At 47.7% G+C, this 17,521-nt stretch overlaps 1 protein-coding gene across 1 annotated transcript in view; it reads left to right on the forward strand.

The window, feature by feature from the left end:
* Positions 1–1,136: 1,136 nt before the first annotated feature.
* The window catches only part of LOC125527751 (laccase-15-like), a 29,567-nt gene continuing 13,182 nt past the window's right edge, over positions 1,137–17,521 (forward strand). Inside the window, exons 1-3 of the mRNA XM_048692268.1 lie at positions 1,137–1,162; positions 1,257–1,428; positions 1,626–1,777. Coding sequence (XP_048548225.1) covers positions 1,137–1,162; positions 1,257–1,428; positions 1,626–1,777 — 350 coding nt within the window. The remainder of the gene's footprint in view (positions 1,163–1,256; positions 1,429–1,625; positions 1,778–17,521) is intronic.

A 17,521-nucleotide genomic window follows, 5' to 3' on the forward strand; every position in this document is an offset into this window, starting at 1 on the left:
CAAAGGGGAGCACGGTCGCATGCGAGATATGGAGGAAGGGAGAGACTAGAGATAAACCTATGAAGGAGGTCGCCTCATGATTGGATATAGGCTGGGGTGCTGCCGCTTTCGGGCGTGGGTCCAACAGGACACGTGTTGCGTGCGCGCGACCGACTTGGAGCTGAGATCGGCAAGCCTATTTCCAACCTTTACTTCATTATTTTTGTAGGTTCAAACCTTTACCTTCAAGTTTTGAATTATTTTTTAAAATAATTTATCACATACGCCATGTGGTAGGAAGAACTTCATGTTTCTTGAATACTTTGGTCATAATGAAACACGCCTATCCATAACAGTATAGCAGTGTATATGGGCTCCCTTAATTTCGTAAAAGCATCCACAACGGAACCCTAAATTTCTCCCTATACGTCTAGATGGAAAGCCCAAATAGTGTTTGGATAGGTGAAAGAAAAGAAAACATCCAGCCGGATCTCTCAAATTATCCTCATATATGTCTGGGTTGTTTACAAAATATTCATATTCAGCCCATATGTGAAGAGGATATGAGCGCGATTGGCATTTTCGGGCAATCCGCCAAATCATATTTGGCCCATCCGAAGCACTTCCCCTCTTTATTTTTTCTTTCTTTTTCATCTTCATCAATCATATGCATGAGACCCCACATATAAGAGGGAATAAAGGATGGTTGTGTCCAGAAACAAATGACAACTTAAAGTGGACACGTGACGTATAGGGTTTCAAATTCTGAATCCACCCGGTGCCAAGCATCTCCTACACGCATCACAAGACACATCACGTGGCATGGTCACTCTCATCACCAAGCAAGAACCAAGGGCCCCACCCCCTGCCCGCCACGTGTAAGGCTGGTTCTAATGAGGAGTAACTTAGACTAGTAACATGCATACTAGCCTATGTTACTGTCTCTATAGTAGAAAGTAACATATATATGTGCTATCATGCGACATTTCATTTGTTAGGTCGTATGCTTATCTTGTCTTGCTATGTGTGATGTTACCCATAATGTGAGTAACATATTATGTTACCACATGCCTCTCTTTTCTTATTAATTACTTATCACATCATCTATTTTATAAGATATATGTGATGTTATTATTTATGTTACTCTAAGCGAGAGAATGGGCGAGACTGTGCTACTTACGTGGTAACGAGGGACTGCGAGAACCATTTCTGGAGACCGCTGACGGATCTGAACGGTACTCAACTACCATTTCCCCAACTCTTCTTCTTCCTTCCAGTTCCCCTTACTACTCAGAAATCCTCGCCTTGCTGCTCTGCAGTCCCAAGACTGCATTGGCTGCTTCCTCGCTGGCAGCCATGGGCACCGTCGGCGTTGCCTTGTTCCTCCCCGTGGCTCTAGCAGCGACCGCGGGCGGTGGCGATGCTGTGATCGTGGAGCACACGTTCGTCGTAAGCGTCCCTGGCTAGCTCCCTCCCTTGTCTTCTACCCCTCCGTCTCATAATATAAGAACATTTTTGACACTACATTAGTATCAAAAATGTTTTTATATTATGGGACGGAGGGAGTAAAAAATTGCTTGTTTAGTTGTTGAACTAGAAACAGGAGGTCTGTTCTTATGATTTGCTGGAATATAATGTATATGTAGGTGAGCCAGATTAAGCTGCGTCGCCTGTGCAACGACACGCTAGTCACCGTGGTCAACGGCCAACTCCCCGGTCCAGCAATTGAGGTCACGGAAGGAGATTCACTGGTTGTTCATGTCATCAACAAGTCGCCCTCTGGGTTAACTATTCATTGGTAATTAATTAGTACCTAATTTTGTGTAGCACTAGTTTATATGCCCTACTTGTTCTATGCATTATGCACGTTGTCCTGCCTGCTACGCTTCAGCTGAGCAAATGATCACAGTATTCTTTGGGAGAGAGAGAGAGCGAGAGTTCTCCTTGGCTCAGAATTTCCTAGTATGAACTTATTTTACCAGCAACAACCTATACTTCCTTCGTTCGAAAATACTTGTCCCAAAAATGTTGTATCTAGACTTAATTTAGTGATAGATACATTCATTTTATTCATTTCTAGAACAAGTATTTCCGGACAAAGAAAGTATAAATGTGCGTGAGAGCTCAGATAACCAAAACACTAACCAAAGATCGTTACACCATTATAACAGACAAACATGGAAATTTTGAGTCATATTTATATGAGGAAAATACATTAGTGGTACATCAGGTTGCACGCAATGACCACTTTGGTGCCTAAAGTAGAAAATACCTGAAACTGGTGCTCAAACATGTCTCCTGATGCACATACGGTGCAAATTCTGTTTGTAGACATAGACCATGCCTGCATGGCATGTCAGCATGGCACCAGGCCCCTATCAGTCACTGAAGCATCACATTTTTGTGAAAACCCCCTAAATCAGTACTAAATTTGGTAAAAAAAAATAACTAGATGATTCCTTCGAAAAAAACCTGAGTGGGCATCAAACCAACAACATCCTACACTACTTCCTACCGCACCAGCCACTAGGCTAGAAAACATTTTGTCTCCATCAAGGATATGCAATACTTACTTACTTAGGGCCTGTTCAGATGTCCTCCAGCTTTACTGGGTCCGGTAATATCGCTTATATTTCCCGATGGCAGCTTCTTCCATGGATTGTGATCGACGCTTGCTCTAGTTTCTCGTACGCGCAAGCAGGCCAACCTACCTCGACGGGCTGAGCCCAGCCGGCTCAACAGTTAAGGTGGCCTTAGGCCCGGCCGGACACACAGGAGTAGAGTGGTTGGGCTTGGCTCGGTTTAGAGGGAAATGTAGCGGTGTCTCCGCGTAGCCTCATCTAGAGAATATAAGGTGTTGGGAGAGGGGGAGAGAAGGCAGCGAACCGGTATGCAGCCCTCGAGTTACTTGGCAGTGGCATTACTTTGTAATTTAGGCCAACTTCTGATTTCCATTTTCCTGAATTGCCAGATGTTGGGGAACGTAGCAGAATTTTAAAATTTTCTACGCATCACCAAGATCAATCTATGGAGTCAACTAGCAATGAGGGCGAGAGGAGTGCATCTACATACCCTTGTAGATCGCGCGCGGAAGCATTCAAGAGAACGGGGTTGATGGAGTCGTACTCGACGTGATCCAAATGACCGATGACCTAGTGCCGAACGGACGGCACCTCCGCGTTCAACACACGTACGGTTGGGAAGACGTCTCCTCCAACTTGATCCAGCAAGGGGGAAGGAGAGGTTGATGAAGATCCAGCAGCACGACGGCGTGGTGGTGGATGCAGCAGGATCCCGGCAGGGCTTCGCCAAGCGCAAGCGGGGAGGAGAGGTGTTACGGAGGGAGAGGGAGGCGCCAAGAGCAAGGGGTGCAGCTGCCCTCCCTCCCCCCCTCTTTATATAGGGGCCCTGGGGGGCGCCGTCCCTAGGAGATGGATCTCCAAGGGGGGCGGTGGCCAAGGGGTGGCTCCCCCCCCAAGCCAAGTGGGGGGCGCCCCCACCCCTAGGGTTTCCCAACCCTAGGCGCAGGGGAGGCCCAAGGGGGGGCGCACCAGCCCACCAGGGGCTGGTTCCCCTCCCACTTCAGCCCATGGGGTCCTCCGGGATAGGTGGCCCCACACGATGGACCCCCGGACCCTTTCGGTGGTCCCGGTACAATACCGGCGACCCCCGAAACCTTCCCGGTGGCCGAAACTGGACTTCCTATATATAAATCTTTACCTCCGACCATTCCGGAACTCCTAGTGACGTCCGGGATCTCATCCGGGACTCCAAACAACTTTCGGGTTACTGCATATTAATATCTCTACAACCCTAGCGTCACCGAACCTTAAGTGTGTAGACCCTACGGGTTCGGGAGACATGCAGACATGACCGAGACGCCTCTCCAGTCAATAACCAACAGCGGGATCTGGATACCCATGTTGGCTCCCACATGCTCCACGATGATCTCATCGGATAAACCACGATGTCGAGAATTCAATCAATCCGTATACAATTCCCTTTGTCAGTCGGTACGTTACTTGCCCGAGACTCGATCGTGGTATCCCAATACCTCGTTCAATCTCGTTACCGGCAAGTCACTTTACTCGTACCGTAATGCATGATCCCGTGATCAACCACTTGGTCACACTGAGATTATTATGATGATGCATTACCGAGTGGGCCCAGAGATACCTCTCCGTCATGCGGAGTGACAAATCCCAGTCTCGATTCGTGCCAACCCAACAGACACTTTCGGAGATACCTGTAGTGTACCTTTATAGTCACCCAGTTACGTTGTGACGTTTGGCACACCCAAAGCACTCCTACGGTATCCGGGAGTTGCACAATCTCATGGTCTAAGGAATGATACTTGACATTCGGAAAAAGCTACAGCAAACGAACTACACGATCTTTGAGCTATGCTTAGGGTTGGGTCTTGTCCATCACATCATTCTCCTAATGATGTGATCCCGTTATCAATGACATCCAATGTCCATAGTCAGGAAACCATGACTATCTTTTGATCAACGAGCTAGTCAACTAGAGGCTCACTAGGGACGTGTTGTGGTCTATGTATTCACACATGTATTATGATTTCTGGATAACACAATTATAGCATGAATAATAGACAATTATCATAAACAAAGAAATATAATAATAACCATTTTATTATTGCCTCTAGGGCATATTTCCAACAGTCTCCCACTTGCACTAGAGTCAATAATCTAGTTACATTGTGATGAATTGAACACCCATGCAGTTCTGGTGTTTATCATGTTTTGCTCTAGGGAGAGGTTTAGTCAAGGGATCTGCCACATTCAGGTCCGTATGTACTTTACAAATCCCTATGTCTCCATTTTGAACACTTTCACGAATGGAGTTGAAGCGACGCTTGATATGCCTGGTCTTCCTGTGAAACCCCTTGGCAAGGGCAATAGCTCCAGTGTTGTCACAGAAGAGGGTCATCAGGCCCGACGCATTGGGTATGACTCCTAGGTCGGTAATGAACTCCTTCACCCAGACTGCTTCTTGTGCTGCCTCCGAGGCTGCCATGTACTCCGCTTCACATGTAGATCCCGCCACAACGCTTTGCTTGCAACTGCACCAGCTTACTGCCCCACCATTCAAAATATACATGTATCCGGTTTGTGACTTAGAGTCATCCAGATCTGTGTCGAAGCTAGTATCGACGTAACCCTTTACGACAAGCTCTTCGTCACCTCCATAAACGAGAAATATATCCTTAATCCTTTTCAGGTACTTCAGGATATTCTTGACCGCTGTCCAGTGTTCCATGTCGGGATTACTTTGGTACCTTCCTACCAAACTTACGACAAGGTTTACATCAGGTCTGGTACACAGCATAGCATACATGATAGACCCTATGGCCGAGGCATAGGGGACGACACTCATCTTTTCTCTATCTTCTGCCGTGGTTGGGCATTGAGCCGTGCTCAATCTCGTACCTTGCAATACAGGCAAGAACCCCTTCTTTGACTGATCCATTTTGAACTTCTTCAATATCTTGTCAAGGTACGTACTCTGTGAAAGACCAATGAGGCATCTCGATCTATCTCTATAGATCTTGATGCCTAATATATAAGCAGCTTCTCCAAGATCCTTCATTGAAAATCACTTGTTCAAGTAGGCCTTTATGCTTTCCAAGAATTCCATATCATTTCCCATCAACAGTATGTCATCCACATACAATATGAGAAATACTACAGAGCTCCCACTCACTTTCTTGTAAATGCAGGCTTCTTCATAAGTCTGCGTAAACCCAAATGCTTTGATCATCTCATCAAAACGAATGTTCCAACTCCGAAATGCTTGCACCAGCCCATAAATCGAGCGTTGGAGCTTGCACACCTTGTCAGCATTCTTAGGATCGACAAAACCTTCCGGCTGCATCATATACAATTCTTCCTTAAGGAAACCATTAAGGAATGCCGTTTTGACGTCCATTTGCCATATCTCATAATCATAGAATGCGGCAATTGCTAACATGATTCGGACGGACTTCAGCTTCGCTACAGGTGAGAAAGTCTCATCGTAGTCAACCCCTTGAACTTGTCAATAACCCTTAGCGGCAAGCCGAGCTTTATAGATGGTCACATTACCATCCGCGTTTGTCTTCTTCTTAAAGATCCATTTATTTTCTATGGCTCGCCATTCATCGGGCAAGTCAGTCAAAGTCCATACTTTGTTTTCGTACATGGATCCTATCTCGGATTTCATGGCTTCCAGCCATTTGTCGGAATTCGGGCCTGCCATCGCTTCTTCATAGTTCGAAGGTTCACCGTTGTCTAACAACATGATTTCCAAGACAGGGTTGCCGTACCACTCTGGTGTGGAACGTGTCCTCGTGGACCTACAAAGTTCAGTAGCAACTTGATCTGAAGTTTCATGATCATCATCATCAACTTCCTCTCTAGTCGGTGCTGGCACCTCAGGAACATTTTCTTGAGCTGCGTCACTTACCGGTTCAAGAGGTAATACTTTATCAAGTTCTACTTTCCTCCCACTTATTTCTTTCGAGAGAAACTCTTTCTCTAGAAAGGACCCATTCTTGGCAACAAAGATCTTGCCTTCAGATCGGAGGTAGAAGGTATACCCAATGGTTTCTTTAGGGTATCCTATGAAGACGCATTTTTTCGATTTGGGTTCGAGCTTTTCAGGTTTAAGTTTCTTGACATAAGCATCGCATCCCCAAACTTTTAGAAACGATAGCTTAGGTTTCTTCCCAAACCATAATTCATACGGTGTCGTCTCAATGGATTTCGACGGAGCCCTATTTAAAGTGAATGCGGCAGTCTCTAAAGCATAGCCCCAAAATGACAGCGGTAGATCGGTAAGAGACATCATAGATCACACCATATCCAATAGAGTGCGATTACGACGTTCGGACACACCAATACGCTGAGGTGTTCCAGGCGGCGTGAGTTGTGAAACTATTCCACATTTTCTTAAGTGTGTGCGAAATTCGTGACTCAAGTATTCTCCCCCATGATCTGATCGTAAGAACTTGATTTTCCTGTCACGTTGATTCTCAACCTCACTCTGAAATTCCTTAAACTTTTCAAAGGTCTCATACTTGTGTTTCATTAAGTAGACATACCCATATCTACTCAAGTCATCAGTGAGGGTGAGAACATAATGATAGCCACCGCGAGCCTCAACACTCATTGGACCGCACACATCAGTATGTATGATTTCCAATAAGTTGGTTGCTCGCTCCATTGTTCCTGAGAACGGAGTCTTGGTCATTTTACCCATGAGGCATGGTTCGCACGTGTCAAATGATTCGTAATCAAGAGACTCCAAAAGTCCATCTGCATGGAGCTTCTTCATGCGTTTGACACCTATGTGATCAAGGCGGCAGTGCCACAAGTATGTGGGACTATCATTGTCAACTTTACATCTTTTGGTATTCACACTATGAATATGTGTAACATTACGCTCGAGATTCATTAAGAATAAACCATTCACCAACGGAGCATGACCATAAAACATATCTCTCATATAAATAGAACAACCATTATTCTCGAATTTAAATGAGTAGCCATCTCAAATTAAACGAGATCCTAATACAATGTTCATGGTCAAAGCTGGCACTAAATAACAATTATTGAGGTTTAAAACTAATCACGTGGGTAAATGTAGAGGCAGCGTGCCGACGGCGATAACATCGACCTTGGAACCATTCCCGACGCGCATCCTCACCTCGTCCTTCGCCAGTCTCCGCTTATTCTGCAGCTCCTGCTTTGAGTTACAAATGTGAGCAACCGCACCGGTATCAAATACCCAGGAGCTACTACGAGTACTGGTAAGGTACACATCAATTACATGTATATCACATATACCTTTAGTGTTGCCGGCCTTCTTGTCCGCTAAGTATTTGGGGCAGTTCCGCTTCCAGTGACCAATTCCCTTGCAATAAACACTCAGTCTCAGGCTTGGGTCCATTCTTTGGCTTCTTCCCGGCAGCTTGCTTACCGGGCGCGGCAACTCCCTTGCCATCCTTCTTGAAGTTCTTCTTACCCTTGCCTTTCTTGAACTTAGTGGTTTTATTCACCATCTTTTTGATTTCCACCTCTGCTGATTTCAGCATTGAATATGCCTCAGGAATGGTCTTTTCCATCCCCTGCATATTGAAGTTCATCACAAAGCTCTTGTAGCTCGGTGGAAGCGACTGAAGGATTCTGTCAATGACCGCGTCATCCGGGAGATTAACTCCCAGCTGAGTCAAGCGGTTATGCAACCCAGACATTTTGAGTATGTGCTCACTGACAGAACTATTTTCCTCCATCTTACAGCTGAAGAACTTGTCGGAGACTTCATATCTCTCGACCCGGGCATGAGCTTGGAAAACCATTTTTAGCTCTTCGAACATCTCATATGCTCCATGTCTCTCAAAACGCTTTTGGAGCCCCGGTTCTAAGTTGTAAAGCATGCCGCACTGAACGAGGGAGTAATCATCAGCACGTGATTGCCAAGCGTTCATAACATCTTGGTTCTCTAGGATGGGTGTGTCACCTAGCGGTGCTTCTAGAACATAATCTTTCTTGGCAGCTATGAGGATGATCCTCAGGTTCCGGACCCAGTCCGTATAGTTGCTGCCATCATCTTTCAGCTTGGTTTTCTCTAGGAACGCGTTGAAGTTGAGGACAACGTGGGCCATTTGATCTACAAGACATATTGTAAAGATTTTAGACTAAGTTCATGATAATTAAGTTCATCTAATCAAATTACGTAATGAACTCCCACTCAGATAGACATCCCTCCCGTCATCTAAGTGAAACATGATCCGAGTTAACTAGGCCGTGTCCGATCATCACGTGAGACGGACTAGTCAACATCGGTGAACATCTTCATGTTGATCGTATCTTCTATACGACTCATGCTCGACCTTTCGGTCTTCCATGTTCCGAGGCCATGTCTGTACATGCTAGGCTCGTCAAGTCAACCTAAGTGTATTGCGTGTGTAAATCTGGCTTACACCCTTGTATTCGAACGTTAGAATCTATCACACCCGATCATCACGTGGTGCTTCGAAACAACGAACCTTCGCAACGTTGCACAGTTAGGGGGAACACTTTCTTGAAATTATTACGAGGGATCATCTTATTTAAGCTACCATCGTTCTAAGCAAATAAGATGTAAAACATGATAAACATCACATGCAATCAAATAGTGACATGATATGGCCAATATCATTTGCTCCTTTTGATCTCCATCTTCGGGGCTCCATGATCATCGTTGTCACCGGCATGACACCATGATCTCCATCATCATGATTTCCACCATCGTGTCTTCTTGAAGTTGTCTCTTCATCTATTACTTCTACTACTATGGCTAACGGTTTAGCAATAAAGTAAAGTAATTACATGACGTTATATGTTGACACGCAGGTCACAAATAAATTAAGACAACTCCTATGGCTCCTGCCGGTTGTCATACTCCTGTTGGAAATATGCCCTAGAGGCAATAATAAATTGGTTATTATTATATTTCCTTGTTCATGATAATCTTTTATTATCCATGCTAGAATTGTATTGATAGGAAACTCAGATACATGTGTGGATACATAGACAACACCATGTCCCTAGTAAGCCTCTAGTTGACTAGCTCGTTGATCAATAGATGGTTACGGTTTCCTGACCATGGACATTGGATGTCATTGATAACGGGATCACATCATTAGGAGAATGATGTGATGGACAAGACCCAATCCTAAGCGCATAGCACAAGATCGTGTAGTTCGTATGCTAAAGCTTTTCTAATGTCAAGTATCATTTCCTTAGACCATGAGATTGTGCAACTCCCGGATACCGTAGGAATACTTTGGGTGTGCCAAACGTCACAACGTAACTGGGTGGCTATAAAGGTACACTACGGGTATCTCCGAAAGTGTCTGTTGGGTTGGCACGAATCGAGACTGGGATTTGTCACTCCGTGTGACGGAGAGGTATCTCTGGGCCCACTCGGTAGGACATCATCATAATGTGCACAATGTGATCAAGGAGTTGATCACGGGATGATGTGTTACGGAACGAGTAAAGAGACTTGCCGGTAACAAGATTGAACAAGGTATCGGGATACCGACGATCGAATCTCGGGCAAGTACAATACCGCTAGACAAAGGGAATTGTATACGGGATTGATCGAATCCTCGACATCGTGGTTCATCCGATGAGATCATCGTGGAACATGTGGGAACCAACATGGGTATCCAGATCCCGCTGTTGGTTATTGACCGGAGAACGTCTCGGTCATGTCTGCATGGTTCCCGAACCCGTAGGGTCTACACACTTAAGGTTCGATGACGCTAGGGTTAAGGAATAGATATACGTGGTTACCGAATGTTGTTCGGAGTCCCGGATGAGATCCCGGACGTCACGAGGAGTTCCGGAATGGTCCGGAGGTAAAGATTTATATATGGGAAGTCCTGTTTTGGTCACCGGAAAAGTTTTGGGTTTTATCGATAACGTACCGGGACCACCGGGAGGGTCCCGGGGTCCACCAAGTGGGGCCACAAGCCCCGGAGGGCTGCATGGGCCAAGTGTGGGAGGGGACCAGCCCCAGGTGGGCTGGTGCGCCCCCCACAAGGGCCCAAGGCGCCTAAGGGGAGGAAGGGGGGCAAACCCTAAGGGCAGATGGGCCTTAGGGCCCATGCCTGGTGCGCCTCCCTCTCCCCCTCCACTTGGCCGCCACCCTAGATGGGATTGGGGCTGGCCGCCGCCCCTAGGGTGGAACCCTAGGTGGGGCGCACCCCTCCCTCTCCCCTATATATACTTGAGGACTTGGGGCTGCCAACAGATGAGTTTTTGACCTCTCCCTGGCGCAGCCCTACCTCTCTTTCTCCTCATATCTCGCGGTGCTTGGCGAAGCCCTGCTGGATCACCACGCTCCTCCACCACCACCACGCCATTGTGCTGCTGCTGGATGGAGTCTTCCTCAACCTCTCCCTCTCTCCTTGCTGGATCAAGGCATGGGAGACGTCACCGGGCTGTACGTGTGTTGAACGCGGAGGTGCCGTCCGTTCGGCACTAGGATCTCCGGTGATTTGGATCATGACGAGTACGACTCCTTCAACCCCGTTCTCTTGAACGCTTCCGCTTAGCGATCTACAAGGGTATGTAGATGCACTCTCCTTCCCCTCGTTGCTGGTTTCTCCATAGATAGATCTTGGTGACACGTAGGAAAATTTTGAATTTCTGCTACGTTCCCCAACAGTGGCATCATGAGCTAGGTCTATTGCGTAGATTCTATGCACGAGTAGAACACAAAGTAGTTGTGGGCGTTGATTTTGTTCAATATGCTTACCGTTACTAGTCCAATCTTGATTCGGCGGCATTGTGGGATGAAGCGGCCTGGACCAACCTTACACGTACGCTTACGTGAGACCGGTTCCACCGACTGACATGCACTAGTTGCATAAGGTGGCTGGCGGGTGTCTGTCTCTCCCACTTTAGTTGGATCAGATTCGATAACAGGGTCCTTATGAAGGGTAAATAGAAATTGGCAATTCACGTTGTGGTTTTGGTGTAGGTAAGAAACGTTCTTGCTAGCAACCTATAGCAGCCACGTAAAACATGCAAACAACAATTAGAGGACGTCTAACTTGTTTTTGCAGGGTATGCTATGTGATGTGATATGGCCAAGAAGAATGTGATGAATGATATGTGATGTATGAGATTGATCATGTTCTTGTAATAGGAATCACGACTTGCATGTCGATGAGTATGACAACCGGCAGGAGCCATAGGAGTTGTCTTTATTTATTGTATGACCTGCGTGTCATTGAACAACGCCATGTAATTACTTTACTTTATTGCTAACCGGTAGCCATAGTAGTAGAAGTAATAAGTTGGCGAGACAACTTCATGGAGACACGATGATGGAGATCATGATGATGGAGATCATGGTGTCATGCCGGTGACGATGATGATCATGGAGCCCCGAAGATGGAGATCAAAAGGAGCAATATGATATTGGCCATATCATGTCACTATTTGATTGCATGTGATGTTTATCATGTTTATACATCTTATTTGCTTAGAACAATGGTAGTAAATAAGATGACCCCTCATTAAAATTTCAAGAAAGTGTTCCCCCTAACTGTGCACCGTTGCGAAAGATCACCGTTTCGAAGCACCACGTGATGATCGGGTGTGATAGATTCTTACGTTCACATACAACGGGTGTAAGCCAGATTTACACACGCGAAACACTTAGGTTGACTTGACGAGCCTAGCATGTACAGACATGGCCTCGGAACACAAGAGACCGAAAGGTCGAGCATGAGTCGTATGGCAGATACGATCAACATGAAGATGTTCACCGATGATGACTAGTCCGTCTCACGTGATGATCGGACACGGCCTAGTTGACTCGGATCATGTAATCACTTAGATGACTAGAGGGATGTCTATCTGAGTGGGAGTTCATAAGATGAACTTAATTATCCTGAACATAATCGAAAGGTCTTCGCAAATTATGTCGTAGCACACGCTTTAGTTCTACTGTTTAGATATGTTCCTAGAGAAAATTTAGTTGAAAGTTGATAGTAGCAATTATGCGGACTAGGTCCGTAAACTGAGGATTGTCCTCGTTGCTTCGTAGAAGGCTTATGTCCTTAATGCACCGCTCAGTGTGCTGAACCTTGAACGATCGTCTGTGGGTGTTGCGAACATCTAACATACACGTTTTGATAACTACGTGATAGTTCAGTTAAACGGTTTAGAGTTGAGGCACCATAGACGATTTCGAAAACGTCGCGGAACATATGAGATGTTTCGAGGGCTGAAATTGGGATTTCAGGCTCGTGCCCACGTCAAGAGGTATAAGACCTCCGACGATTTTCTTAGCCTGCAAACTAAGGGAGAAAAGCTCAATTGTTGAGCTTGTGCTCAGATTGTCTGAGTACAACAATCATTTGAACCGAGTGGGATTGATCTTCCAGATGAGATAGTGATGTTTCTCCGAAGTCATTACCACCAAGCTGCTAGAGCTTCGTGATGAACTATAATATATCAGGGACATATATGATGATCCTTGAGATATTCGCGATGTTTGACACCACAAAAGTAGAAATCAAGAAGGAGCATCAATTGTTGATGGTTGGTGAAACCACTAGTTTCAAGAAGGGCAAGGGCAAGGGATACTTCATGAAACGGCAAATCAGCTGCTGCTCTAGTGAAGAAACCCAAGGTTGAACCCAAACCCGAGACTAAGTGCTTCTGTAATAAGGGAACAGCCACTGGAGCAGAATTACCCTAGATACTTGGTAGATGAGAAGGCTGGCAAGGTCGATAGAAGTATATTGGATATACATTGTGTTAATGTGTACTTTACTAGTACTCCTAGTAGCACCATGGTATTAGATACCGGTTCGGTTGCTAAGTGTTAGTAACTTCGAAATAAAAGGCTGCGGAGTAAACGGAGACTAGGCTAAAGGTGAGCTGGCATATGTGTTGGAAGTGTTTCCAAGCTTGATGTGATTCAAGCATCGCGACGCTCCCTCTACCATCGAGATTGGTGTTTGCGTTGAGCATAGACATGATTGGATTATGTCTATCGCAATACGGTTATTCATTTAAGGAGAATAATGGTTACTCTGTTTATTTGAATAATACCTTCAATGGTCTTGCACCTAAACTGAATGGTGTATTGGATCTCGATCGTAGTGATACACATGTTCATGCCAAAAGAGATAAGATAGTAATGATAGTACCACCTACTTGTGGCACTGCCACGTAAGTCATATCGGTATAAAACGCATGAAGAAGCTCCATGTTGATGGATCTTTGGGCTCACTCGTTTTTGAAAAGTTTGAGACATGCGAACCATGTCTATTGGTGTATATGCATGAAGAAACTCCATGCAAATGGACCGTTTGGACTCACTTGATTTTGAATCACTTGAGACATGCAAATCATACCACATGGGCAAGATGACTGAAAGCCTCGTTTTCAGTAAAATGGAACTAGAAAGCAACTTGTTGGAAGTAATACATTATAACTACTCATCAGATACCAATTTTGTCAACATCACAAAATGAAACTATAGCTATTTGACAACATCTCAAATATACCAATTTCGTTCTTCAAATTTGAAAACATTTGACAACATCACTAAGTTGACCAAAGCTATAACTAACCAATATACATTAATCCATCCATTCATCCATACAACATGCATCTATCACATAACAAGTAGTAAAAAATGCAAAAAAATGAAAAAAAAAAAGCTCACCGGGGTGGCCGCGGAAGGTGAGGCAGGGGCGGCAGGGGACGGTGAGGCAGGGGCGGCCGGGGCAGCGGCGAGCAGGGGGCGGCGGTGGAGGGCCGAGGCGGGGCGGCCGGGGACGGGAGGGCCGGGCGTGCGGGCCGGCAGGAGCCGCGGCCGGCGCGCGGTCAGGGGGAGGCCGGGGCGGTGTTGGGGTCGGGGGAGGCCGGGGCGGCGCAGCGCGGTCGGGGGAGGCCGGGGCGACGGCGGGTGGAGACGACGACGGGGGAGGCAGGGGTGGAGACGGCGGGGACGGCGGGGAGACGGCAGGTGGAGACGGCGGCGGGGATGGCAGGGGCGACGGCGGGTGGAGACGGCGATGGGGGAGGCAGGGGTGGAGTGGGCGGCGGCAGGCGGCGGGGCCGAATGCGGCGGCGGCGGATCAGGGTCGGGGGCGAGCTGGGGTCGGGATACGACTGGACGGGACGCGCCCGGGTATGGATAAGGCGACCTATGCCGACGGCTTAGCCGTCGGCATATATTAATCCTGCCACGTGGCATGTATGCCGACGGCTAAGCCGTAGGCATAGGTATATTTCTTTTTTTTCAAATATACGTTCTTGAATTTTTTTGAATGATACATGGTATATAATTATATTAAAAATGATACATGGTATACATATTTTTTACATGCATGAACATTATTTAAAATGTACCATACATTTTCTTTAATGGTTTGAAACATTATTTTTAATTACATGATCCTTTTTTTATATTCTACAACAATTTTCTAAAATATCACGTATATTTTTTTCTGAACCAGATTTTTTCTATGGTCAGCAACATTTCTTTATGATATAATTATTTGCTAAATTGTACTAACAAAAAATGTACATTGTGTTAAAATATTTCAAAATAAATTGAGGGGGGCAACATTTCTTTATGATATAAATATTTTCTATGGTCTCGTGAAAGGTGATACATAGGAGAGCAACTGACTGAGGGGTACCGTTACCGAGTACCTGATCCGGTAACTATGCGAGTGCCTGATCCGTCTACTACCGTGTCATCGCCGTCCGTGAGGGGGGGGGCACGCCCCGGAGACGCGTGCCGCCTCTTCGGACATGCCACCACACCACCCCGCATGTATGAGGGCCCGGTGCGACACTCCGGTGGCATTGCTACCCCCCAGGTCCCCCGTCCCGGCTAACCCTGTAGCGTTTGACCACGGGATCTAGCCCTTTGACTTTGCACGGACGGGCTTTGAACAGCGGACCTTCCCGCCCGGTTGTGTTAGGTCAGCCCATAGGAACACTTTGGAGCAACAACCGGGCCAGGCCCACAGCAAGATCCCCTCCGTGTAGACCCGGCGCTTCCGTTTCCCCCCTCCAGGTGCCGGCGGCGGCGCCGTCCGTGAGGGGGGGCACACGCCGGAGACGCGTGCCGCCTCTTCGGACATTTCACCACACCACCCCGCATGTATGAGGGCCCGGTGCGATGCTCCGGTGGCATTGCTACCCCCCCAGGCCCCCCTCCCGCCTAACCCGGTAGCGTTTGACCACGGGATCTAGCCCTTTGACTTTGCACGGAAGGGCTTTGACCAGCGGACCTTCCCACCCGGTTGTGTTAGGTCAGCCCATAGAAACACTTTGGAGCAACAACCGGGCCAGACCCACAGCAAGATTCCCTCCATGTAGACCCGACGCGCCCGTTTCCCCCCTCCAGGTGCCGGCGGCGGTGCCGTCCGTGAGGGGGGGCACACCCCGGACACGCTCCGATGGCATTGCTACCCCCCAGGGCTCCCGTCTCGCCTAACCCTGTAGCGTTTTACCACGGGATCTAGCCCTTTGACTTTGCACGGATGGGCTTTGACCAGTGGACCTCTCCACCCGGTTGTGTCGGGTCAGCCCAGAGGGACACCGGGGAGCAACATCTGGGCCAAACCCACAGCTAAATCCACTCCGTGTAGACCCGATGCGGTAGTTTCCCCCTCCAGGTGCCGGCGGCGGCGCCGTCCGTGAGGGGGCCACGCACCGGAGACGCGTGCGGCCTCTTCGGACATGCCACAACACCACCCCACATGTATGAGGCGCGGTACGATGCTCCGGTGGCATTGCTACCCCCCAGGGCCCCCGTCCCGCCTAACCCTGGAGCGGTTGACCACGAGATCTAGCCCTTTGACTTCCCACGGACGGGTTTTGATCAGTGGACCTCTCCACCCGGTTGTGTCAGGTCGGCCCAAAGGGACACCGGGGAGCAACATCCGGGCCAGATCCACAGCAAGATCCTCTCCGTGTAGACCCGACGCGTCCGTTTCCCCCTCCAGGTGCCGGCGTCGGCGCCGTCCGTGACGGGGGCCACACCCCGGAGATGTGTGCCGCCTCTTCCGACATGCCACAACACCACCCCGCATGTATGAGGGCCCGGTACGACGCTCCGGTGGCATTGCTACCCCTAGGGCCCCCGTCCCGGCTAACCCTGTAGCGTTTGACCACGGGATCTAGCCCTTTGACTTTGCACGGACGGGCTTTGACCAGTGGACCTCTCCACCCGGTTGTGTCAGGTCCGCCCATAGAGACACCCGGGAGCAACATCCGGGCCAGACCCACAACAAGATCCCCTTCGTGTAGACCCGACGCGTCCGTTTCCCCCCTCCAGGTGCCGGCGGCGGCGCCGTCCGTGAGGGGGGCCACGCCCCGGAGACGCGTGCCGCCTCTTCGGACATTTCACCACACCACCCCGCATGTATGAAGGCCCGGTGCGATGCTTCGATGGCAGTGCTACCTGTTGGAAATATGCCCTAGAGGCAATAATAAATTGGTTATTATTATATTTCCTTGTTCATGATAATCGTTTATTATCCATGCTATAATTGTATTGATAGGAAACTCAGATACATGTGTGGATACATAGACAACACCATGTCCCTAGTAAGCCTCTAGTTGACTAGCTCGTTGATCAATAGATGGTTACGGTTTCCTGACCATGGACATTGGATGTCGTTGATAACGGGATCACATCATTAGGAGAATGATGTGATGGACAAGACCCAATCCTAAGCATAGCACAAAGATCGTGTAGTTCGTATGCTAAAGCTTTTCTAATGTCAAGTATCATTTCCTTAGACCATGAGATTGTGCAACTCCCGGATACCGTAGGAGTGCTTTGGGTGTATCAAACGTCACAACGTAACTGGGTGACTATAAAGGTGCATTACAGGTATCTCCGAAAGTGTCTGTTGGGTTGGCATGAATCGAGACTGGGATTTGTCACTCCGTGTAAGCGGAGAGGTATCTCTGGGCCCACTCGGTAGGACATCATCATATGC

This window comes from Triticum urartu, unplaced genomic scaffold (assembly GCF_003073215.2).
Source record: "Triticum urartu cultivar G1812 unplaced genomic scaffold, Tu2.1 TuUngrouped_contig_439, whole genome shotgun sequence".
NCBI lineage: Eukaryota > Viridiplantae > Streptophyta > Magnoliopsida > Poales > Poaceae > Triticum > Triticum urartu.